This window comes from Melopsittacus undulatus, chromosome Z (genome assembly GCF_012275295.1).
Source record: "Melopsittacus undulatus isolate bMelUnd1 chromosome Z, bMelUnd1.mat.Z, whole genome shotgun sequence".
In the NCBI taxonomy this organism is placed as follows: Eukaryota; Metazoa; Chordata; class Aves; order Psittaciformes; family Psittaculidae; genus Melopsittacus; species Melopsittacus undulatus.
Window position 1 is genome coordinate 16,606,021 of NC_047557.1, and position 27,778 is coordinate 16,633,798.

Genomic DNA, 27,778 nt, shown 5'->3' on the forward strand with positions numbered 1-27,778 from the left:
GGGACTGTACTGGTCCCCATACTCATGAACAGCCTGGAATGGGGGTAAAAAATTTGCTGATAAAAATTGGTTAGGGCAAGGGTCACTTGAGACACACTGCAGAAAAACATTATAAAAATGAGCAATAAAATGACAATAACTTCTATTTGAGTGTAAACTGATGCACAAGGTGAAAAAAAAGCCCTTAACTCCCTATCCAAGATGATGAGCACTGAGCTAACCATTGTAGCAGAAGCAAGATCTCAGGTGATGATAGTCCCATGAAAAGAGCACCTTAATGATCAGCTGTGGTCAAATAGGAAATCATATGTTGGAAGTTATTGAGAAAGAAATAGAGACTAACATAAAAACTACTGTACTGTGGTATAACATGTGGCTTTCTTGCACCTCATATAGGTATCTTTTCCTAAATTGGAAACAGAGTACTCAGCACTCAGCAAGAGTTGCTCTCTAATATCTGTTGTTCCCTATTATTCATAATCAGAAGAGTAAGACTTGCTAAACAAAATACAGGACTGCTACTGGCAACACAGGAAAAACATTAAACATGATAGTCTCAATAAAAATTTGCTTCGAAACAGAGTATCTTTACATTAGAAACTCTGATTACACTACTCACATTTTTGATTTCAAATAGTAACTTCATTAGTTTTCTTTCAGAAATAACTAAGTTAAAGAAAATGTTCTCATGAAACGCAGAAAGAATTTACACTTTAAAAAAAAAACCCAAAACAAGTAGATAAACAGTACTGACTTTGACAAGAGGCAAACAGTAAATTCTCAATCATTTTACTATGATGATTTTACAGAATGCTGAAGGTTTCCCAGTAGATATCTGTATTTCATATGATGAATTTATCCTATGTGTCCATACAATTTTGAACTTGACTTCAGCCTCTAGGCATTAACAGGAGTATAAACAATAACAACCATTAACCTTGGAGGTTACAGTGATATCTCAGTGAGTGAGCCATTGGAATGCAAATCAAGTCATTAATACTAGTTATTAATTATATTATGGTAGCCCCTGCAACCCCCAGCTCAACACCTTTATGTAACTGTGCTGGTATTATACAGACAGCAGTAGCAAACAGTCTTTGCTCCATGGAATTTAAGACCCAAAATTTAGATAAGGCACAATAAATGGACAAACTAGACTTTCTGGATCAAACGTGAGCCAGAATTTTAAGTCAGTAATAAAACATGAAGTTTGCGAGACTGAGCAGGTACTCAGGTTTCTACTTGCATAAACAAATCAGGGACAAGAGAAAAAATGTCAGGAAAAGGGAATCAAAACAGCAAAAAAAGATAGGAATACCCCCTTTCCTGAAAACCTGTGTGCCAGTAGTCCTTGATGCACAAATTGCCTTTGTGTTCCCCCAGCTGCCTCATGAGATTCTTGCAATAACCTCCTGGGTACCACAGCCTGCGTGCTTTCAAGGTACAATGCTGCAGCCACAGAAGCACAGAGTATGATAGCATTCCTCTAAGTACTCTCCTCAAATAGTGCCTTGGGAAGGTGTCAGAGCAGGGATCTTAGAAGCAGTTTTTATTTTTTTTCACAATTTCAGAAACCGAAGTGGCTCTGAAAAGGTTACTGAAGTGACTACATTAATCTGGTGTCACAGGGATTAAAAAGACAAGTACAAATGAATAGCTGCAGGAAGAACATTATGTCTATAAACAGGTGAATACTGACAAATAATTCCAGGGAATATTAACACTGCTTTTCTGTCAGATCCTTTCACTTCTATTCACAGCCATCTCTTTGCATTGCAGGAATAATTCACCAAAGCAGGTCATTTAAATTCGTACTAGAGAACACTGGAAAACAGAATTTTTATTTATAGCTGGGAATACTTGTACCAGAAATACGACGGATTTATTTTCTATCCTGGGAACACAAAAGCACGTGTACCGTTTGCTCAGTCAAAATCATCTGAAATTTGAACACCAGCTTCACTTTCCATTCCAGCAGATGAATAATTGCTTTCAGAAATAATGAAGCAACCAGTTTCTACTCAATAAATTTGAAAAAGTGCCACGTAAATAGTGAACAGGGAAAATTAGGTTTGACTGTTTCATATTAATCTAGCGAAAAAATCAACTAATCCCTGTGTCAGATTCGTAAAGCAAGCAGACAATCTTAACACTGGGACAAGACCATTCTTCAAATAGCTGCACGTCCCACCTCATCTATTAGTTGTGTATCTCAGCAACTCCAAATTTGCACAGTCTTGTAACGAAGCTTACACTATAGTGTAAGCACAGTCAGGCATTAAATAAGGAAACTAGCATTTCTGGAATCACTTACGGATAAGGAAATTAGCATTTCTAGAAACAGATACATTTACTTGAGGAAGCAATAAAGAACCCATGAATTATTCCACATGAAAAGAGAGTTTCTAATAAAACGTATCTGCAGAAAAAAACAGACTACAATATAACTACACAACTGTAGGGATGAAAAGATATTTATAGTCCTGTAACTTGGAAATCTACTGCTACTGAGGCACTGTGAATTCTCTAAGTATGGCTGGAAGAGATTTGGAGGTTTGCATACGCCTCTTTTTTTTTTTTTTTTAGAAACTCAGCTTTGTTTAGTAAATTAATTAGGGCTACTTTCAAAATCATAAAACCACATTTCCTTTCTCAGAATGGTGTACATTCTAGACTCATGTATTTGTTGTTCAAATACTCTGCAAGTACTAAGTGAAAAATAAATTAAAATAATGCAGGTTCATGAGTGATTTGAAATGTTAATAAAAACAAACTCAGTACACACACTATAAACAGTGGCAGTGTTCAGTTAAGTTCTGAGATAAGATCTACTTATTTATGCATTATAAGTGGAAGTTATAGTATTTGAATTGCCATAAAAAATAGCAGTCACTTAATTTTGTAAATTGTCATGTGCTGTAGATTAGATCTTTATTAGAAAGACTGATTTAACAAAACTCTTTTTGCTCACAGGAAAACCACCATGCCCTTTCCTTCTCTCAAAGAAAACCACAGTAAGTTCCTGGCTTGAAAATAAGTGAACAGTCACGGTATATTCCTTGTGTTTCTTTTGTTAGTCTAGACAAGCAGAAGTCTGAATTTTTCTGACAAGCTAGCGAAGTCAAATATTGGTGGAAAACAAAATAACTGACACAGAGTAAATTACTGGCACTGCTCCTGCAAAGTTGTTGCCGGAACCTGACCTCGTGTTTCTTACTCCTTATTAAAAATGTGCATACAATTAGTACATGTTTTCTCTATTTCCACTGAGAGGCAGTAAGCCTTATCGGTGCCATGCCATTGACTCTACAAGTAAAATTATCAGGAAGCATGTATTTCAGCTGCTGGTACACTGGGGTATGTTTTCTGCTAATTGTTCTGTACTGCTCTATAATTATGCTTGTTTATTTAGTTTTCCTGCAATTAGTATTTTTTATTAGACCTGATACATTCAGTATAGCTTGTAATACTGTATATAAATAGACATAAAACAAGTATACTAGGGGAAAAGTTTGGATGTTTTGAAAAACACCTTTACAGTGAACTAAATAGGCCAACAGGATACCCTCCATTTCCCTCACTTGCAGCTAACAACCTTGGGCAGCCTCCTGCTGCATCTTGAAACAATGTGACTTCCAACATCAAATGAAGTATTTCAGGTAGCACTATAGCGCAATTAATGAGCAAATATAGAACGCCATTTGATGCAAGATTTCTTAAGAACTTGTCAATGGATTGTATAAGATGTGACTGTCTTTGTCCTACTTAGTCGAGACAAGGGCATAGATTGCATTATTCATTATAATACAAAAAACTGAAGCAAGTCTTTGTTGCCTGCTCTTGCAATTTAACTGTACTGCTTGTGATATTAGCTTTTTTTCATCTTGAAATCTTGTGATACTGCATTTAAATCCATTAATAGACTAGAATATAATCATTTGGTGGCTTAGATTTAATTTAACTATTTGAGTGAGGCAATACTAAGACTAGATAATATGGTTCTCTTCAATGTCTCAATGAGCTAATGTAACTTTTTTTGTTACTTCTATGAAAATACTTCTAAGTATGTTCCTTTTATTCATATCCCTTTCACTTGCTCCTCCACAAGATCAAAACACAGAAATTTTATTCCATTTATTGGAAAACTGATGAATGATGAAGTTCACAACTCAAGTAATGGATGTGACAAAATTTGGCTTTATATATTACATGTCTAACAAATCGCTTGCTGTGGTGAAATCAGGACAATGTATTTTCCTCAAAGCTTTCATGTTGCTATCTTCTTGAGCAGCTTCCATTTTATTAATTAGAAAATATCAATTTTTAGTTACTGCATTTCAGGATTAGTTTAGAAGCTTAATGGAGAAGTAAATGGAGCTCAATGTTACATGAATATTGAACTACTAAAAAAAGATCTTACAACCAATAACTGGTCCATTTTATAAAAATTCCTTACAGACTCAGTCAAATAGGCTTACTCTCTCACTGCCTCTTACCAGTTGTAAGACAAAGATCATGTGCTTCCATCCTGTCCAACAGCCCACAGACTTATGGCAAAGAGAGATATCACATCAACAGAACTTGTGCAAAACATAGCTGAAAGACAAGCCAACAGTAGCTCCCACCTTCCAGTGCAACTACAATGGACATCCTGGTGAAAATGAATGAGGAAGTAGTGAGAACAAAGAGAAAAAAAAAAACCCAGAATGGCATAAAAGAATTAAAATTCTTATTCCTGTTATAATAGTGAAACAATGAAATCTAAACCAGTAAAAGTATGAAGATTAAAAAAAAAACAACTTGGATTACCAGCAAAGAGATACAAAGAGATAAAATGAAAGCTTGGGCTGAGGACACAATTTTCATTACACCCCCGGAAGCGTGGGCTGGAAGTACTCCCAGAGATCAGACTGTCTGAAGGTAGGATTATCTACACCTACAGCATTTGCCTGACCTGGATAGACCAGGACAGGATCCTGTGGAATACCTCTGGTTATGTACGTACATCTATGAAGCACTATTTCTTTCTTAAAACTATCTTTTCCAGTCAGTTTAGTTCCCATACAATCATACTCAGCTCACACAACAGAGTGACCTCCCTTTCCATGCAGATAAAGTGTACTCAAATGCAATTATAGGACAATCTGAAATAATACCTACATGATGATGTGTAGTATCAAGAAGAACATGGGGAAGTAGAAATTGTGTGAATTTAAAGCATGATGGCTTAATAAACACATTTAGCACTAACTAAACACACCTTTCCAATTTTACACTGCTTTCATTATTATTTCCCATCAAGTCGACACTAACAAGAAAGCAGAGTACACTTCAGCACACTCCAGAAATACTGTGCATTTTTGTGATGGCAGAAATGTTGTCAGTTTAAATGAAATGAAATTATAGACATGATATAAGACCTAAATTGGCATATAAATTTATGACGGATAAAGTCCCACTAAAGCTGCCACCTATTTCCTTAGGTTCTTTGAAGGTGATAATAAAAAGTCAAGATATGTAAAGTTTTGTGACAGCCCATACAGCTTAATACTGACTTTCAACTTGAAACAGTTCAAGTATTTTAAATAAATGCTCTCTATTTCTTCTCTAATTCTCTGAAGGCTACTTTGGTAGGTGTTCTCAAAGCAGCCTAATACAAACCATTGAGAGTCAGTGCCTCAAAGAATTGATAAGGGAGTATTAGTGCCATTAGTTTTAATAACAATATACCTAGCTTTTATACAGTAGTTAGGAAATTGATTATTCCATGATGACAGAGGTGGGCCACTGTTTCAGGCTGAAAGACCTGCCACTTTCTGACAGGATGTACGCCTTTACCACCAGAGCACAGACAGTACTGAATGGCAGAATCCCACATTACTCTGGCCTCTGTGTTTTATATTATTTACCCAACCACATCTGGGTCAAGGTGAATGCATGCGTTTGGGAGTACAACTTTCAGAATGATTCTGAATCCTATTCTGAAACAAATTCCTTGGCATAATTAACAGCATAAATATTGGGTACCACGAGTCCTCCCTAATTTCCATTACAATTTTTGTGCTTTCCATATTATTAGCTTTTTACTGTTGCAAAAAGAAGAGGAGGCATACAGACGTTAAGATGAAAAGTACTGAATAATGTATGCTGTAATTGAAAAGTAAAAGCCAGACAGCATCAAAAGTGTTCCAGGCACTATAATGGTTTTTATCTGTTCCTGAAAATGAGTCATCGTACTTCTGCAAATGCATGGTCACTAATCTCAGTCTGCATAAAAATATATGATGGTTTTATGCAACTCAGTAGCATATCTGATAAATAAAAAATATTTCATATTGGGAAACACATTTATTTGGAAATGAAAGAACTCCACTTCTATCAACATTTTCTGGAGGAGGAAGTTAAAGAGTTGACAATATTTAAATAGCCTGCCTCTCAATTATAACTAAAATTGTAATAACTGCATGTATAATAGTGCAAATAAAAACTAAAAGTGAAAAATGTTTTGATTTTGTTAAGCTAAAATATTCTAGCTTAATTGAAAAATATTATTGCTGATTCTTACTGTTGGTAAGCTTGACATTACCATATTTTGTTCTTTACTAAAGCAAAGAAAGAAGTCAAAATCATAAAATCCTTCACAAAACAGGATTGCTGAACAAGAGATTGTCATGCAGCTGTAGCTGCTGTCTCTTAAAGTTACATCCTCAACATATAAAATTATGGTCCTACATTCACTGAGGTTTCTTTGCCATCATTCTCTAAATAAAATAAGCAATGGCTTTGAGAAGCATAAGTGAGTAACTTAATTCGGAGTGTCCTGAAATAATTATCACAAATCTGGTTTGGTAAATCCATCAATATTAAAAAGTCATAAATAAATTGTTTCTATATTGACTTTCCTCACAGTTAGACTGCACTCTAGAACTACATGAACATACATATAGAATATACAAAAATGGCTCTTACTTGTAGATAAATAAAGACAAATAAATTACATAAATTACAAGAATAGCTTTGACCTAAGAAAGGGACATTATCTCCTGTCAGTGGCTGGGGTGGTGGAGAGAGAAAGAAGGCAATAACTGGAAAGGGGCAGGGGTGACAGAACAGTCAAAGCTGCTGTAAGGATATTGGTTCTGTGTCCTGTTATTTTTATGTCAAAAGACATATTTCCCAATAATAGCATTGATGCAAGTCTCTGGATTGTGTTTTGTAGTTGCAATCTGAAGAAAGCTAATGAACTCTTTCCTGAAATTTCGAAGTCACAAATATACGTGTACTCTCTATTTTACCAGCAATCAAACAATATCAAGCTCAATGGAACTGAGAACACTTCTAAAAATAATATGATTAAATTTATCTGGACATCAATTACTTAGGTATGAAGGGCTATTAGTAAGCAAGCATTCCATTACAACATACATCAAAAAGCCTGGTCACTTTAGAGAGTTCACTAATAATAAGGAGGAATAGAATTATTATACTGCATTGGCATTGACCGCTTTCTCAGCAATGAGCAGCTGTTTTGTAGCACTGGTAATATTATTTTTCATGAGCCGCCAGCTCTGACACTTAAAAAGCAGCTGTTTCCACCTCTTCTGTCTCAGGTGGTTCTGAACACCTTAGAGTAATGTGACAACTGGCAAGGCTAAGGAAAGCAAATGGAGAAATGTTAATTTTCAATGGAAATAAGATGGAAACATCAGTGCAGAAAACATTAAACAGACTAGTTTCAATTTGATACTGAAATTTTGGAATAAGATGCAGATATAACATCATTTAGGAATGAGCAGGAAAGGTTCTCATAATCCCAAAAGCCCCTACAACTTCAAGCAAGACATAGACATTTTTGTATTCACCTTGATAGGCCCAGGACATCTTTGCTATACAACAAAAAACAAAGGGGGAGGCATTTCTCCCTATACAACCTGGAGATCTGAGATAAGTACTAGATTAATTATTTCCTAAGTAGTTGCATAGTGAAGAAAATAGAAGTGCTTCGACAGCTTAAAAAGGGAGTAGATAGTCATCAGATAACTGGGACCACTCACTAGGGAGCATATGAGCGTAGCTGGGCAGGGGCTTTACCTGAATCTCCTTCACTCTAGATGACAAACTCATTTATTGAATGTTATTCTTCTCAGCACCTCTTTCTCCGCTGCCACCACTTTGATGAAAATATTTAGATCTGAGGTTTTTCCTCACTAAAGAGCTTCCATTTGTAGCATCACAGTTTTTGGTTTGGTTTTTTTTTTTTTTTCAACCCTGAATTGGCATCCTTCGTTGAAACCTCACATTTGCAGAAAATGCCAACTCTAATTATCCTAGAGTCTTAACTTGTCACTGCCAAAATGAAGGCAAGATTGGCATGCCATTTGTGTGTGTTACAACACAAGGTCAGACATTCCTACTGCTGTTACTGGAATTGTCTGTGGTACATAAAAATAGCAGAACAAGAAAACAAAATCCCTACTAATGGATAAGGAATATTTAACAGTCTAAAAGTGAAATTTTCTTTTTGTAGATTACAACAAACTCCTTACTGCCACTTTCCAAAAGAAAATTAAAGGGACAAAATGGCTGAGGTCAAACAAGTTATATACATGGAATGTAACATTCACAAGACCGACAATATAAATTTTAAATACGCTTTCATAAGACACTGAAGCTCACTAGCCTTACAGCTACACAGCACAGTTCCATTTTTCATTATTTTCACATCACTCATGAAACTGAAAATAAAAATTTGTACCGTGAAGTGGAAAATCCTGGAGTTTCACACGTGAACTGGGGATGTTACAGCGGACAGAACCCCTGCTCAGTAGACATTGCTTCCTGATGTTCCCTCCCTCCCTACATACTTACTCCTGGGATTCCCTTATAATTGCATCTTGAATATGAAGAATCACTGAATTTCAGACATTATGAAGAAAAAAAGAACAAAATTCTGAAAAAGATCTTTTTGAAATAGTACATGGCAGGTGATATTTCTTCTCAGAAATGCAGGTTATTAAAAGCACATGAAGTCTATCTTTTCTTTAGAATCTGCTGTATTCAAATTCAAGCCTTCAAACTGTCTGTAAAGCATTTCATGTTTCAGCCCTGAAACCTAAAATCTGTCAAATGCTCCCCAATGAAGACAATTCTGCTCCCCAGCAGAACTAAATGTTTCACAACATCAGTAAAACCTGCGTTTCTTTAAAAAGACTAACAAATAATAGGAAAAAATCCCAAAATAAGAAAATTCATGTTACATACTACTCCAGGAGGGAGAAAAAAATAATCAAGTATGCCAGTTCTAAGTAGCTTGAGAAATAAGACTTAAGAAACAATATTGAACTGGCTACCATGAGACAGTGCTCACAGAAATTTTAACAGAAAGGTGATCTGTGAGGCATACCAGTTCCCTACCAGCTGCACTCAAATGCAACAGAGAGTAATATGCTGCTTAAGAACTGCAGCAATCTTAAATCCACAGTAGGTGCACTGTACATTTAACAGTGGGCTTGGCATGGATACAAGGGAGCAAGACCAGCAGAGCATCAAAAAGAGCTTGTCTCTAACGGCCTATTAAAGTTCGTAAAAGACCTACTCCCTGCTAGGTGGAGAGATTGTTGTAACACCATTGATCTTACAGGAATACACAGGATAAAAGGATACAGACATGTGAATACTGATGGATTAAGGATCTCTGATAGCTAATCTTCACTACAAAGAAAAATATCATTTTAGCAATCCTTTTTGGCCACTGCTGAGTCTCAAGACCTCTTCTTGATGGCACACCTAAAATACATTAAACAAAGCTAATTAGTAACACTATTGAAAAGTGGTGTTACGGCACCAGGGAAATCACTGACAACAATTAAATGTAAGAATTGGTGTATATCAAATATCATTCTGGATTGCTGTCAATTATACCAAGGCCAATCTGACTTACCCTGAGGATACCAAACCTCAACTGGCTCCCAATTTGGAAAGTGCTGACTGTCTAGGAACTGGTTGAGATAAGGCAATATAACCTTGCACCTTATGATGCATTTTTTGTATGCCAAGGACACCATAGAAAACAATCAATTGTGAAGGGAGGCGAATCTTCAGCTGCCTATTGATTTTAGTAATCTCAGTTTTGGAAGTCCACTCTGAGATAAGTCCTACCCCACTCTTTCAAAGAATGAAGGAAAGATATGGCAAATCAGGAACACCAAACAGACATCATCTGGAGGGAGGAAGAGGAATTAAAAATTGTAGACGGTGCGTGGTATAGGCAAAACCATCCAAGGTCACAGGTGAAGTGTGTAATAACAATGCAACTGAAACTGCATTTGAAACTGGATTTCAGTGGAAGACACTGTAAAGAGTGAAAGAAACATTAACTTACAACAGATGGGATATTAGCCTTTACTGATGCTGATGTATTTAGCATGACGAAAAGGCAGAGTACAGTATTTTTACATGCCAGCAAAGACAGTACTATGAATTACAAAGTTGTTATTCAGGGTAGAAATAAAGTTTGAAGAACAGTAAAAAGCAAGATATGCCATATCAGATATAGCACTGAAGGCATGAATATTTTTACCTTAGATTTTTAAATATAACATTCCAGTTTCCTGAGTAATTTTATCTGACTGTTCCTTCTTCTACTCATTAGTTATCAGGGCAGCAGATCTGTGTGAATGTTAGACCACCTTTTATCATTTTTCAATTACCAAAAGTTTATCTCATCACACTTTCAACCAGGAGGTAGATTAAGTCACCAAGCTCCTACAGAGATGTTCATAAAGCATTATCATGAAAACTCACATTGAGCACTTAAGGCTAAAAGGCTTATTAAAATGTGCTTTTTTCATTGGTAGAAATATTTTTTTTCTAAACCAGGCATAATGGAAGATTGAAAGTCTTGTAATGGGCTAAATCATCTAATTATTTTGAAGCATCTTTATGCCTTTAAGAGTTACTAGAATTGATTTTGTTCTACCTACATTGCAGTATTCATCAACTAACACTAGTGAGCTTGTGAAGTCCTCCCTGTATATCCAAGAATATTTGACAATTCTTCCAAAGCACATTAACACAGAATACATAACTGTTTTTCAAGTACAGATACTTGATCTGCCATGGAAAACAGTATCAAGAGATAGAATTCTACTTAAACTTTGCCTGCTCCTTTAGAAATATTCTGAGAACATCATCTAAGGTAGCTGAATGCTAGCAGTATCCCTGCAAACCTCTGGCACATTCTGAGGACTGGAACAGACTATGCTAGATATATGAATTACACTTAAACTGAATAGCACCTTAAAAAGAAGAGTTCAAAAAGGTAAGATTTGTTCCTCTGTTCCACATTTAAAAGAGCTTTTCAGCAGATCTGTTTCTCCTCTAGCAAATCAATGAAATGGGTGAAAATGGTAAGTCTTGAGGAGACTCTAGGGTTTCCAAAGGTAACATGGAAAATTTTCTAATTTTCACCAGTGTAACCTCACTGAAGTCAGTTGAGATGAACAACAGACTGGACCACTGAATTCAAAATATTACAAGGCAAAACTAAACAAGCTTTACCTTTTCATTCTCTCCAGGTCACACAACTTATTTCTTGCATACACAAAGTAAATTCTCTATCTATAGTAAATGCTATCACTGGCCAGGAGCTTGAGAATAGCTCTAATAGCCAAATCTAAGAAGGCCCTTATTTTGAATAGTTCACTCTCCAGTGCCTAATGGGTGTCTGGGCTCCCTGCCCAATTTTCGGAGTTGGACACTTTAGATGGTGATGCTAAGAACCATAGCAGGGAGAGCAAATCTGCTGACAGCTAGTCGATGGGAAATGTCAGAGCTGAGGCATTGCCTTTTCTGTGTGTATCATGAAACAGTCATTCCAGAAGAAAACACATATACCTATGCTGCCTCTCTGTTGGTACGAGTGCTCCATCCACAAGGGCAGAGCCATGTGCTTCATTAGATGCTGGGTCTGTCACAAGGAGTTACATCAGGTCAGGTAGAGCAATGTGCCAAACCTTATCACCTGCCAATCCTGCCTGAAGCCTTTCAGACCAAGGAAGGAAGGGATTCCTAGTCTACTGCTTCCTTTCTTCAAGACATGATGATGAAGGACCTTTAAGGATGATATGATCTTCAAGGATGATATGGTAGACTTTCTTGTGTGTTTTCTTTTATAAAATTAAGCGCTAGTATTGTGTGGAAAATTTTTGAAGGGGAATAAATATGATGATTGAAAATACTCAGTGTCCCATAGCTTTCATGTGGGCACTTGCAGGAGTACTCTATTTAACACAGCAAATGCAAGAACTTCAGAAAATTGGTTTCCTCTCTTTTTTTTCCAGCTCTAAGAAACAGAAGCATATATCTTTTTGGTATGCTTATTTGTACTAGCCTAAATAAAAACTGTCACTAAAAGTCACTAAAACCTCTCATGTTTTGCATATTCAGCTATGGAAACACTCGAGGGACGTGAAGCTGCTAATTCAGTGACAGGCGCTGACCTCCCCAGTCACTGTCTGTGAGCAGGACATAGAGCACAGAGTACAAGCTTTCTGTCTTCACAAGACACTTACAAGATATAAAGGAAGAGGTGGGGAACTGAAAAGATGTTGAAGCACATTTCTCAGTATGAAAAAAAGCTAGAGGTCACTTGAGTGCATTTGTAGCTCAATTTAAAAATAAATTACGGTTTGATAAACTTTATCCATGCAAACCATTAAAAAAGTGAAAATGCTAAAAAAAAAAGAAAACAGATTTATATCTCTGTAATCCTAAATCAGATTTTCAAGCACAAGTCATACAGTAAAAAAAACTAGGCTAGGCCTCAAAACCTATCTACCTACTCCAATAACCAACAAGAATACTGCACATAAAAAATGTTACACACATGAAAACAGGGAGGGGGAATGGTGCAAATACTTCACTTGCAATACTTCAGTCCTAAATATAGAATTCACAGAAGTCCAGCTCAGCTGCTGCTACCCCTGACATGGTCCACATGTGTCTAACCATACTTAAGTCCTCTAGCTAGCTAGAAACCTGCTTCCACACTTATTCCAAATTACCCTAAGCAGCCCAGACAATCAGAGATTCACAGGCATCCAAGAACTAGAACAAGTCAACTAACCTGGCTTGATCACCAGCAAGAATATTCCTTTGTCATTTATTAATTAATTCAAATATTACATGAAAATAGTATTGCAAACCTGGACATGCCAGTCAAGTCTTAAGTCCCAGAACATAAACACAGATGAAAACGTGGCGGTGGTTGAGAAGAATGGAGAAAAAACTCAGTGAAGGCTAGTTTTTTTGAAACTAATCTGAAGGTTAGTAAGTCTTCAAGAAGTCTTGAAACTATTAGACATTGTGATTTCCAGAATAAGTTTCCTCAATTGACTACACTGCCTAAACTGACAAGACCTAATTATGATTTCTGTTAAGATCAGACATTCTTTCCATAATAACAAAAATTAAAATACATTGAGTATACTTTATGCCTTAGTAATTCAGAGAAATATCTTCTGCGGAGCAACCAGTCTCATTTCATTTTCATCAAATTGATTCTGCTGAGTACGGGCAATGACAAGAATGCAAGTGAGAAACAAAAGGATCTTTCAGCTTCCAACCACAAACTGGATGTCAGGATAGCGGATGCAATTCATACAGGCTTGTGTTGCCACCAGCCATGTCACCTGTATAGTTTCCACATAGCTCAGACTGAAAGAGGGAAGTCAACAGTGGTGGAGACCCCATGCTGAAGGTCCTGGGTGTTGAGCAGGAATTTTTTTTTCTTTCTTTTTTATTTGTCCATGGGACCTGATGAAATCCATCCACAGGCCCTGAAGGAGCTGGCAAATGAAGTTGCAAAGCTACTGGCCATCATATTTGAAAGATCATGGCACTCAGGTAAGTTCCCAACGACTGGAAAAAGGGAAATATAACCCCCATTTTCAAGAAGGGGAAAATTTTATGACCCAGGGAATTACAGACCAGTCAGTCTCACCTCTGTGCCTGGCAAAATCTGTGAGCAGATTCTCCTGGAAGGCATGCCAAGGCACATGAAAAACAACAAGGTGCTTGGCAACAGCCAGCATGGCTTCACTAAGGGGAAGTCCTGCCTGACCAATTTGGTGGCCTTCTATGGTGGGGCTACAGAACTGATGGACAGGGGTAGAGCAGTTGATGTAATCTACCTGGACTTGTACAAAGTATTCATCACTGTCCCACATGACAACCTTGTCTCTAAATTGGAGAGATATCAGTTTGATAGATGGACCACTCGGTGGATGAAGAAGTGGCTGGATGGCCACACACAAAGAGTCATGGTCAATGGCTCAGTGTTCAGCTGGAGACCAGTAACTGGTGGTGTTTCTCAGGTGTCAGTGTTGGGACCAAGCTTGTTTAACATCTTTGTCGGTGACATGGACAATGGAATTGAGTGTGCCCTCAGCAAGTTTGCCAATGACACCAAGCTGTGTGGTTCAGTTCATACGCTGGAGGGAATGCCATCCAGAGGGACCTTGACATGCTTGTGAGTTGGGCTGATGCCAGCCTCATGAAGTTTATGCCAAGTGCAAGGTCCTACACCTGGGTCAGAGCAATCCCAGGCACAGCTACAGGTTGGGCAAAAAGGAAATTCAGTGCAGCCCTAGGGAGAAGGACTTGGGGGTGTTGGTCAATGAGAAAATGAACATGAGCCAGCTTCAGTGTGCGCTTACAGCCCAGAAAGCCATCTGTATCCTGGGCTGCATCAAAAGAAGCATGACCAGCAGGTCAAAGGAGGTGATCCTGCCTCTCTACTCTGCTCTCGTGAGACCTCACTTGGAGTATTGTGTGCAGTTCTGGTGTCCTCAACATAAAAAGGACATGGAACTGTTGGAACAAGTCCAGAGGAGGGCCACGAGGATGATCAGGGGACTGGAGCACCTCCCATACGAAGACAGACTGAGAAAATTTGGGCTGTTCAGCCTGGTGAAGAGAAGGCTGCATGGAGACCTCATAGCAGCCTTCCAGTATCTGAAGTGGGCCTATATGGATGCTGGGGAGGGACTGTAGTGATAGGACAAGGGGTAATGGGTTAAAACTGAAACAGGGGAAGTTTAGATTGGACATAAGAACGAAGTCCTTTAGTGTAAGGGTGGTGAGGCACTGGAATGGGTTGCCAAAGTAAGCTGTGAATGTTCCATCCCTGGCGGTGTTCAAGGTCAGGTTGGACAGAAGCCTGGATGACATGGTTAGTGTGAGGTGCCCCTACCCATGGCAGTGGGGTTGGAACTAGATGATCTTAAGGTCCTTTCTAATCCTAACTATTCTATGATTCTAAGGAAAATATCAGAAATGAGCTTTTTGATGCTGGTTTTCTAAACAACAGCAGGAAAAGAAGACCAGTTATAAAGAGCAAAGTAATTTATGGGCATGACGTTGCCTTGCTATTCCCTTACCAGATTTTCATATTTCCACTCCTGTCCTCTTCCCTAGGTTTAGCATACATAAGTATTAATATAGTATTAGATTTTTGTGAGTCTATTTAGCACTGGAACACAGAGATGGAGGTGCACTGCCGCTCAAAAAAGCTTACTGTCGAAAGATCAAAAAAGAAGAACTAAATAAGGGTCCTCAAACGTATGATAAAAATCCTGAAATTCAAGTTTTAAATATCTGAAGCTATATGACTTTCATGACTTTGCAAAAAGGTCTGTTTTTACTGATGGGGAATTATTTTGCATTGCTCAGATGACAATCCACTGCTTGGCTAAATTTTCTAATTCTGAATGAGATAATCACTGCTTATACAAAGCATCATGATATTCTTCACATCTGAGAAAATGGAAGAAAATCTATGGGACCATGATCAACACTCACATGGGACTCTAACATTAAAAACTTAGAGCAGGGAAAACCAAAATTATGTACTCAAATAACTAAGAAAGAACTAAAAATTTAAGTTTTAGACTATTTCTTCTGCATTTCAGAGCTGAATTCACAACTCAAATATTAACTTCCTTTCATTGCTCAAAAAAACGTGAAAGAAACTAATTGACTAGATGAAGCATCTGACAATATCTGAGGTCAAATAAAAAGGTGTTCATACATCTCTATAACAAACAATGCCCAAAAATAATGATAGTGTGCTGTCATGGTTTTCAATTCTTAGCTCTAAATAGGCTCTTCAAGACAGACACAGTTTTAAAATTATGATGTAGCTGAAGAGTATATATCTTCAAATGTTTTTCAGACTGTGTTCACTCTACACAAAAGGATCCATACACAACTAAAAAGGGGAGAGAGATCTTCCTAAAAGCAAAATCTAAAGCTGGCAAAATTACATTTTTACCCTAAAGAGCAATGGGCTGAAGCAGACAGCATGGGAATTGCTGTGTCACAAAGATAGCATTCAGTACAGCTGCTGTCAAATCCTGCCACTTCTAAACATCCTGCTGAGGTAAAAGAAAAAAGTGTTTCTACCTCAAATATAGACTTATTAACTGCTAAACAAGAGTTGACAAGAACTACTAAGTCAATTAGTTATGTTAACAAGCATAAAAACAATACCTGTAAAAGTCTGGGTGTTGACTGATTTTATTTTCACTATCTTCCATGGGAATAGCAATGGGAAGATTCAATGAAAAAGAAAAAAGCATGTAATCTTCTACTGAAATTTGTTGCATATTTTAAAAATAAGCTATCTCTTCATGGATTTACTCTGATAGAAAGGTTACAGTGTTGATATTAATTCTATTCATAGAAAGTACTTTGACACTTTCATTCCAGTGCCTGGCAGTTACTATGCCAATTAAGAAATGCACTAAACAGACTGATTTTGTTAAACTATTTTAAGAAGATCAAGAAACATTATGCAAACATTAAAAGAAATATAAATAAAAATCCACATTAGCTAAGCTATGTACTAAGTTACCAAAATGGCCACATAATGAAAAGAAAAACGAATTTATGGTATAGATTGGTTTTGCCATGGGAAAAATAAGTAAGTGATAGGAAAAAGAGTGTTCATATAATTGATGTTGGAGGAAAATCAGTGCCATGGGTAGGGACACCATCCACTAGACTAGGTTGCTCAAAGCTCCATTCAACGTGGCCTTGAACTTTCAACTACAAGGCACCATACCATTACTGCATATGTATAGCTAAGCTTGCTGCTATTGGCTCTGAAAGCAGGGAAGCTAGAATAAAAGAGATGTAAGATAAGTAATAAAGCAAAAAACTGACCAAAGAGGAAAACAGTATGAGTCTAGATACATGGAAAAGCTATGGCAAAGCACATGTTTGGGTTAAGATGAAAAAGGTAGAAACTGCATGTTCCCAGTGCAGCATGGTGAAGCAAGCCTAACAATCCAGTCACAGCCTTCACTTCTGCTTGAAATCAAGGAGCAGAGATTTGATAATTTCTTAATTAGGTTATTTTCCTGTTCTTTCTAGGTCACCACTATATTTAAATCATATATTAAACATGTAGGATATATATATATATTACACATCTGGAATAAACTCCATGAAATTTAGGTTAGAATTAACTCACTAAATATAGCTTCCAGCTGGAATAGCTGTTTCTACACTGCCACCTCAGTTCCTCAGCCCTCTCTAAATTGGTTTCTACAGTTGCATCCTGCTCCCTAAGTGGTTAATTCAGACAATTTTATCCTTGTAAAGCAGAACCTTTTTCCTAATTAACTATTATACTGCCATTCCACTGTCTGCAATGGGAGCCGTAACAATAGACCCTATTTAAACAAGTATTGTCCCTATGTTATTGTATTAGAATGCAGTCAAATTTTATCAAACTCAAACCATGATCCTCAACCCATGGACATGCGGTGAATCCTGTATCATTTGGTCCTGGACTTATTCGATAAAATGCCCTGATGAGCTAAGGAATACGACAGAATGGGGCATAAATAAAGGCATCAGTATACGAATGGTCTACCCAGCATAGCACAAGTTCTCCAGTTAACTCTCTTTTCTAACTCTCAGACCTTTCTGAGATAACCTAGGAAATGCTCTCCCACAAATTCCACCAGCACAGCATTCCATATATAGGAGAAGAAGAGAATACAGTGGTGGGTGTTGGGGTTTTTTTAATTTTAAAAGTTGTTCACAGCAACTGACAACTGTCTCCCTAAAGTAAAACACAGAATTATATGAACTTGAAGCCTACTGAATTATCTTTCCATACTTTAATACATGATTACTAAATTTAAAAATTAAATGCCCCTTGCACCTAAATGTTAGGAAAAGGTTAAAATTGTTTCTACCCACTTCTACTCATACACTTTTCTGATTTCTTCTTCCTGTTTAACTTCTTTCTCAGCTTTCAGTTAGTAACAATGTCATGTAAGAACATCTTGTTGCTCTCCTCAACAAACAAGCAAATAAATAATATATTAAATATTATTACAGTGGGTTATAAGACTCCCATTTCAACTGATAACTAAGCATATTTTACCATGTAAACTAGTAACCCCCTCCAAAATTATCTTCTAAAAATTTATTTGAAAAGTAAGACTATTTAAGACAGCATAAAATGGACACAACGTGTATCTAACTGTCTCTAGAGATGACTTAGCCTAGCAGGTACATAAAAAGAATATCAAGACAAATTAAAATCTGTACACAAATGTAAGGTGTTTATTCAACTGACTTCTTTACTTGCAAAGATCTATTGGTATTATGCAAACAAACACAGAGGGGAAGGATCTTACAAGGCATTAGTGACAAGCTGAGAATATCTTTTAGTTAAATTACTGTTGATGAGTAATTTAGAAGTGCAAACAGTCATTCTGAACTGGTCACTATTAATACAAAGCTGAAAATGCAAGATACTTTAATGGATTGTGTTTAGCCTGCAAGGAACAAACACTACAATTGTCATTCTTTTTAAAAGACATTACAATAAAACTGAAAAATACAATTCACAGCTTCCCCTTCTGTCTCATCTCTGCAGGATCCAAAGGCAGTTTGTAACACGTGTGCTCACCACAGCAAGGACTGTGCAGTATCACAGTGTCCAAATGGTGAACCAGGGGCTGCCCAAACAGCTCTTTGCCTGTCATCACCTTCTCTGACAGTTCCTCAACACAAAGGAGGGACCATGCTGACGTGGTGGGCTGCAGCAGCTCTGTCTCACAAGAGGACTGAGCATCCCTGACCTTGCCGCCTGCCTGACATGGGATGTATACATCAGGCCATTACTCTGTGAAAGCTAAGCAGACTTTCTGATTGTGTTAAAAGCTTAAGATGGCGGTTTTTATTCCAAATCTGCAACCAGGAGTAATGTGTGCAAGCTCTAGCAAGTGCAAAACAAGGAATTATCTCCAGAATGGCTTAAAACATAATGAACAAGTCGGACTTTAGAAAACAAACTGATGCAGATCTGGTCATTTTCAAAACAGACTGGCAGCACCTCGAAATTCTACTGCAGGGTTAAACCCACCTTTTTGGGGTCTACAGACAAGACTGCCAGCAACAGGCCCATTACCAGAGAAGCCAGATAAAACTCATATAAAGAAGAAAACATTATCTTCTAGCATCTCAGTTCAGAGAGATTTATCTCTGGCTATGTTCTACATGGTTTATCTCCCAGGGAAAACATCATCGCAACACAATTACTCTCTTGGCAGAGGCACACAAGAAAGGCAGCTAGGTCTTCACAGTCTTAAAACGGGGTAAAGATGAAGCAAGAAAATTCACACTTTTAACGCTATTTACTTCATAGGGGGATGGATTATTCTTTGCACGAAAGTGATTATGCATAGACCATAAGTAGGAGACTAAAACCCAGAATACTCCATCTTGCTTGCATTTCAGTAACTGCCTCCTCTACAAAAGTGCTGTTCTTTTTAGCAGTTAGTATTCTACTATTAGGGTATATTGCCTTCTAATTGTCTCTGTCAGTTATGTGTCTTTTCCTACTATTGTACAGTGCAAACCTCAACAAGGCCACACACAAGGTCCTGCACATGGGTCAGGACAATCTCAAGCACAGAATGATGCTGGGAGGAGAACGGATAGAGAGCAGCTCTGAGGAGGACTTAGGGTGTTGATTGACAAAAAGGCCAACATGACCTGTTTGCACCCCAGAAAGCCAACCATATCCTGGGCTGCATCAAAGGGAGAGTGGCCAGCAGGTCAAAGGAGATGATTCTCTCCCTCTGCCCTGCTTTGGTGAGATCCCCCTGCAGTACTGCATCCAGCTCTGGAGTCCCCAACAGAAGAGGGATGTGGAGCTGTTGGAACAAATCCAGAGGAGGCTAGGAAGATGATCTGAGGGCTGGAGAACCCCGCTATGAAGACAGGTTGAGAGAGTTGGGCTTGTTCAGCCTGAAGAAGAGAAGCCTACAGGAAGACGTTATAGCAGCTTCCAGTACCTAAAATCAGCTTACAAGAAATCTGGAGAGACTTTTTTTAAAGTCGTGTTGTAATAACAGGACAAGGTGGAATGGCATTAAACTGACAGAGAGGGGACTTATATTAGCTGCTAGGAAGAAGTTCTCTTTCAGAGTGGTGAGGCCCTGGCACAGGTTGCCCAGAGAAGCTGTGGTCCATAGCTGACAGTGTTCAAGGCCAGGCTGGATGGGGGTTGGAGCAACCTGGGCTAGTGGAAGGTGTCCCTGCCCATGGCAGGGGATTGGAACTGGATGAGCTTTAAGGTCCCTTCCAACCCAAAACATTCTATGATTATATAATTCAGAATTAAGAGTAAAAAATAAAACCCAGAAAATATGCTCCATCATCTGTGTCAGTGATATTTCATGGATGTGTGCTTTATCAGCATGGATACACACTTTCCTGAAATAGATAATTTTTACTGAAGTAAATTAAAAAGTACTGGCAAACCTAAGCACAATTTACCCATCTAATATTAAGGTTTGAACAGTCCCATGTAAACAAAAAGGTTTACATGACACGAGATCCATTATAATTTCCAATTTGGAACACTATCAATTCAGAAAAGATTGTATTAGGTGCACTGTTTAGTAAAACACAGAAAGTAGGCTTGTAAGTTACATGATAAAAAAAATTAACAGCACTGAGGCTTACATATCTCTATTTTCTGAGACTGACTTTTGCTTTTATGAAAATGTTTTGATTCACATATTCTTTCATATTGCATAATGCTTTATTTTGGAATTTAGATATTATCTTTTTCATTTATTATTTCAGTTGTACTCACATAAGAAACTTACATGGAAGTTTGTTTTGTCAACGAACTAAATATACACTGACAAGACATACTATTGACAGCCTCCACAGTATCTAAGAAACTTCCTCTACAGTCTCTGATTTTAAGTGGAGAAAGAAAAGGGCTTGTAGTCTGGATTCTGGCTCTATGGGATCAGAGTTTGTAGATAAAATACCTTGCTTTCGACTGCTGTCATAGAGATGGACTATCCATTAGCCAACCTGCCAATTGAATCAGGGAGGAATACCAGCACTGCAAGTCCTACCCAGTAGTGAAATGACAGCCAGCATAACTCTCAGGAACAAAAGGAACACTGGAGAACCCTCTGCTCTGAAGCCAGATAGCTTACTTTCTACCACAGCTATGTTGAGCAAGGAGTACTCTTAGATTCTGTAATTCAAACTGCAAGCAAATGGGGGGTGGGGGGTGGCAGTGGAGCTGGTCAGCACATGCCAAGCACACATGATGACAGCTTCATCTAGCAGGGAAGATTGCAGAACCACAGGGAAGCCCCAGGAAAACCTTGCAGTGGTCTAAGATGCAGCCCAGTACAAAATGGAAGTCAGCTGTGTAAGACATGCATATTCAAGCAAGCATCTTCAGCCTAAACCACAACATGAATAATTCATCATGCTTTTCATATTTGCTTAGTCTGACTAGGGAACACTTCTTGGGGGAAGGGGAAGAAAGTAATAAGTGCCAAAAGAGCTTGGGCTTTTGATATGTCTGATCAATCCACACAACCTGACCCCAGACATAGACTACGTAGCAAGACACAAACTTTATCCTTCCCAAAAGAATATAGAATCTGCTTTTTTGTTTCCCACCTGTAGAAATTGGCAAGAAATAGGAACTTTCTGCTTCTGTCTTCTTAGTGGTAGGAACGCTAAAGACATCAATACAGAGGCTTTGTTGCAGAACTCACAGACTTTGTGCCTGTAAAGAGTAGGTAGACTCTCCTATGTCTTCTTTCCCCTAGAGTTATTTAACAAATTTCTTCCTCTCACTCCCTATGAGCTAGACAATTTGTATTTGATTGATGTATCTGTAATAGGCAATAAAGAAGTGTGTCCTAGTTTAAGCTAATTTACTCCAAATTGCACACAACCTATACTGATATGCTTACCAGCAGTGCTTTGCTAACTGACACAGCTTTATTGGTCCTAGAAAATATATTTCAAACTGTCTCCTTCAGGGACAGGAATTAAAACTGAAAAAGAAGAAAGCAAAAGATATTACACCATCTTCCATTTCCTTAAGACTATTAATTAAAAATATTAAATGGTATAACATCATCTTTGACACAAAAATATTGTATCCTATGGACACAGTCCTATTAAAATAAAATAAATAATCAAAGCAGTAAAGGTATGTGCTTTCATCCAGCACTACCAAGTACCCACCTAACTCATCATCTTTCCTTTCCCACACAATTCCCCAATCAATGATCAGGAGACACAAAAAAAATCTTGCCTTCTTATGTGGCTGTAGGGAAAGAAAGAGTGGTGTGATTTTCTGTAGGGGACAAAACTTATCTGTATACCTATCATGGAAACAGCAGGCTACTGAAGTAAGTGTTCCCTTCTGTTGTCCAGAAAAGAACACAAGTGTTCTTTTACAATTTTTTTATTCAGGCAATAATAATGACTCCACGTCATGTAAGCACAACATGTATTGCTGTGCCGTGGAGCAACAAGCAGAACAAGGAGAGGACACCTAGTGGTGATCTATGATAATTAGGGTTGGTAGCATGGAAGCAGGAGATTAAGTTGCTAATGCAGGACATGATTTGGCAAAGCTCTTCCACACTTAATTTTTAAGCATATCAGTAAGACTTAGCATTCAAGCAAGCTTGAAGCTTTTCTGTATAAGCATTACTGTGATTATTAAGAAAAAACAGTAAAAAGTAGAATAAGACATGTCTATGCAATATGCTCAGAAATACGTTCATTAAACACCTGAGTTTTAGCAGCTATGTGAATGGATATCAACACTTCCATAGGTTCATGAACCTTGAAAAGGTTTAGCAAGTTGAAAACCAGATTTCAGTACGAGTTAAACCAAAATAAAGTATGGCTGCAACTTCCAAGATGATTTCTTGCGAAACAAAAACTTTATTGTACGTCTTGTAATAAGGATTCAGGCACTTTAAAATGAGTTGGACATCACAGAACAAGAAAGATCTAGTGTACAGTTTCAGAAGTACCACTCATACAACTGCTAGGTCTTGTCCTGTGATTAGAATAGCTGTGAGCAAAACTGTTAGAGCCTGCTCTTTAAGCAGCTTTTGGAAAATCTTGTTATTTGAAATAATCAGTAAATTTACATCATAGAGAAATGTACAGCAAAGTGGTGTATCATTTGACATGTAACAATGCATTTGTTCCTAATAGTTCATATCTTTTATTTTTAATTGTTCAGATGTCTATGAGCATATTTAACTAAGAATAACTTACGAGTTGCATGTAAATCTATGCAAAATGTTCAGGGGTCAACAGCCTAGGCAGTCTCATAAAATAATTTAAAGTAAGTAGGAATTAGATCCAGTATGTCCTGTTCAGCATTTTTAGGAACCTAGGCTAAAAATAAAATAAAACAAAAAAATCCAAAACAAACCCACTGTCAGAAATTACTGCAAAAGTGTAATTTCTGCAAACAAATTTTTAATATTTTTACTTGCATTTTATAGTGTATAATATTGTTCAGCTAAGTATAGGATCTGTTTGATAGCCTATTAACTACAAAAGATTGGAATATTAGATATTGCAGGTAAAAAGCAATTTTAAGAAAGTATGAATTTGTGAATTCATTAATTGAATTCCTACCAACATATCTCTCATCCCTTTGTTAAAGTGTTACATCCCATTTTCACTGAGTCATTCATCTAGGTAAAATATTAATATCAGACTGATATGGATATAGCAATCAGATTTCAGATATATTGTACCACAGACTATAGCTCTGTTCCGTCACAAAAGTTAAGGAAAAAAGCTTCTGCAATGCATACATTATTTACCCCAGCATCACCCTATCTGGCTATCAGAAGCTTGATCATGATTGATTTTATTTAAGCGATGTGGAAATGAGCAAAGAAAAAGAACCATGTTTCATATAAAAACATTATAATTCTTGCATACTTATCTTTAAGTTCAGAATACTGACCAACTGAATTCCAGGAATGTGATACTGAAAAAGAAAAAGCTCAAAGCCTTTTCTGTTGGAGGATGTATAAATACCTCAGTGAGACAGCAGCTTTATTATACACCCTGGGTTGTTGATCAATCAGTTTTCCATGAAATATCCCCTTGGCAAGTTATGAAGAATGAGTTTGCCGGCTGTCCTCTCAATATTTTTGACATAATGTTCATTACTCTGGATCCAAATACATAGCATTTCAGATTTATCTGCACCACATTTAAAACCAATGTGTCAGCCCACACGCAAAAACTATTAAATCCTTTTAACCACACACAAACAGGCTCCATTTCTGTGTCACAAAAATTAATTAACAGTTGTTTCCTGTTGTGCATATGCAAACACACTCAATACAGAAAAGATTAATATCAGCAGCAAAGGTCTGACTGACTACGCCAATGAAATCATCCAACTATTGTTTCCTAATTCAACGAAGTTCATGCCTACCCATTTTCTTCAGTTTTAAAACATTTCAATGTTGTAATATAAAATTTCTCCACAATGGTAATAGATCACCACGCAAATCAGTTTCACATGATCAGCTACTGTGATAACACAAAAGTCAAATGTCAAAATCCATGACTGCATTAATTTCTGATATCTGTAAGATACTAAACAAGTCAAAACAGGATCACTGTTTTTCTTACACACGTTTAATTTCAGGATATATAAGAACCTGATTCAGTCTCCTTATTTATCACTGTTTCTGTATGAAGATCTTTTTCAAAAGCAGGCAATGAGCTTCTCAGTGCTTTATTGCAGGCTCAACCCCCTCATCTGCTCCTCCCAAAAACAAAACACAGAAAAATCCTTGAGATCCTATTTCGCCTTCCTGAGGACATCTAGGGAGCACTATAATGTGTTACCAAAAACAAACAAAAAAAAAAGATGGACTTCCATTTTTTTTAAGTTTTTAAATACTTGTCAAATAAAATATCATACAGGAGATACTACACAAGTTTTACTAGTGGAATCAAATGTGAAGTTGCAATCAAGCAGCTATTAGATAAAGATTAAACAGACCAAACACCAGCTATTGCTGGTTTGGACAACATCCTGTGGTCACTTCTAGTCCCACTTACTGGGTAATTTTTTTTTATTTAGAAGATCTGATTTCTCTTTTGACGACAGAAGGGGGGGAGGGGGGGAGGAGAGGTATTAATTTCCCTGCTTAGTAGGTCTTTATAGTGGCAAGCTATTAACTCAAGCAGCCAGAAAATAATGTCATTGAATGTATTTCAGAAGGTTGTCTCTCTAAATCACAGAGAAGACAAAAAGCACAGCTTTATAGCAGAACTGCAAAATATGCTTAATCATTTGCCTCTGTTAAATTGAGTACAAAACGGCAGTGCTCTATTTCTGTGGCAAAAAAAAAAAAATAGTTACAGTGCATTACAAAGAGGCAAAAAGAAGAAAAATTTATAAAATACAGTAATAAAGGTTAATAACTTCTTTCAGGATCTTCCTGAGAAACAAATATAAATTTATTTGATTTTTTGATATTCAGTGTCATGCCTTTTTTAAATAGCATCTGACTTCATTTGGAAATGGCTTTACATTTAGGTTTCTATTAAACTAGAAAGTAAATATAATAGTGGAGATAAGCAGAAATGGTACCAAATAATTCTTCAATATTCATTTAATTACATAAAACTTTATCAAAGTAGGTAAATTTATATGCAAATCTATTTTAATGATTTCCGTGAATATGCTTTACAAAATAATTCTCAGTATACTTGCTGCAAGAAAGGTTTAGAAAGCAGCAGTTATTTTTCCCATGTTTTTAGCACTTCCTGTTAAAACATAAGATGATATTTAGAATTCCAGAAATGGGGACAGGCAAGAAATGAAATGACTGAATCATGACGGTATGTGCCAAAGCGTTAAACACTTCCTAGGCATGAGCATGCCAAAACAGGGAATGCCATAATTTCCTGGAAATGCTACCGTGCCAAATTAGCAGGCAGCATAAGGTCACGTCTGGAAATAGTGGAGTTGACAGTTTAGAAGGCAATGACTCAGAATTTGAGCTACCCATATTTTATAAAGAAGGTCAGTATCTGATATATTTAGCCTATATGCAGACTTAAATAATGAGCATTCTAGGAAATCTACTCTATTATAAATGGTTTCAATTTCTCCTGAAATAGGAAAATATGAACATGTATTTTAACTTCCCTGTGATTACGAGAGCATTAACTTAATTAGTTTAAGTGCTTGTCAACAAATCCAAATGCAGATTCAGATTGTTGCTGAAATTGCTGTTATTCTCCAAAAGAGCTCATCTATGCTTGTGCTGATAGTCCAAAGCATACTGTTTGTCTCTGTTGTTAGCAGAGAGATGGTTACCTTATGCCTTTTCTTTTAAAAATGCTTTTTTACTAGTATCTTTATGTAATTACGCTAATTGGCGAGTAATAACTCTTTATTCCATTTTGGGTTTTGTGTAGCTCTTTTGAGAGACACGACTTTTTTTTCTTTTTTCTTTTTTTTTGGTAGGAAAAATATCTGAGTGAATTATGTTATAACCTTATAAATCTTACCTCTTCCCACTGGTGTATGTATCTAATCAGTCTTGAAAGGCGTAATAAACGTAACAGGCTGAGGATTTTTGTAAATCTCACAATACGAAGCGCTCTTGCTGTCTTGTAAACCTCCGAATCCATTCCTTTTTCTACAATGAGAAAGATATAATCCACTGGTATTGATGAGATGAAATCAACCACAAACCAGCTTTTTAAGTAATTCATCTTAATGATTTTAGGGTCCAGTATTATTTCAGAGCTGTCTTCATTTACAGTCCCAGTTCTAAAATTCATGATCAAGTCCAATAGAAAAACAGTGTCTGATGCCACATTGAAAATAATCCATGGCGTTGTTGTTTGTTCTGTGAAGAACGTGATTCCAACTGGTATAATGACAAGGTTTCCAACCATCATTATGAGCATGATTAAATCCCAGTAAAACCTAAAAAAAAACAAACAAAACAAAAAACAGGAAGAAACAGAATGATTGATGTAATATGGTAAAACACACTGAAAAACAAATGGTTTCTATGATGCCAACAACTTCACCTCAAGATATTCAAACATAGAGTCACAGACTGTTTTAGGTTGGAAGGGATTGTAAAGATCATCTAGTTCCAACCACCCTTCCATGGGTTGGTACATGTTTCATTAGACATTTTGTTAATGCTAAGAAAATTCTCTTTGTTTTAACTCATTCAATATACCCACAGTTAGTAGAGAAGTAATTAATAAGTTTCATTATGTGTTTTTTTTCTCAAGAACATGCATCTAGGATAAAGAAAGTACTATGGTTTATAACTCCATGACATATCTGAAACGTGTGCATGTGTACCCAGACTCCTAACAAAACTCATTAGTA

The 27,778-nt window shown here is 37.0% G+C and overlaps 1 protein-coding gene across 1 annotated transcript in view; it reads right to left on the reverse strand.

Annotated features, from left to right (window-relative positions):
• The window catches only part of HCN1 (hyperpolarization activated cyclic nucleotide gated potassium channel 1), a 195,619-nt gene that overhangs the window by 143,589 nt on the left and 24,252 nt on the right, over window positions 1–27,778 (reverse strand). The window contains exon 2 of the mRNA XM_005151964.2: window positions 26,935–27,358. Within this exon, the coding sequence (XP_005152021.2) occupies window positions 26,935–27,358 (424 nt within the window). The remainder of the gene's footprint in view (window positions 1–26,934; window positions 27,359–27,778) is intronic.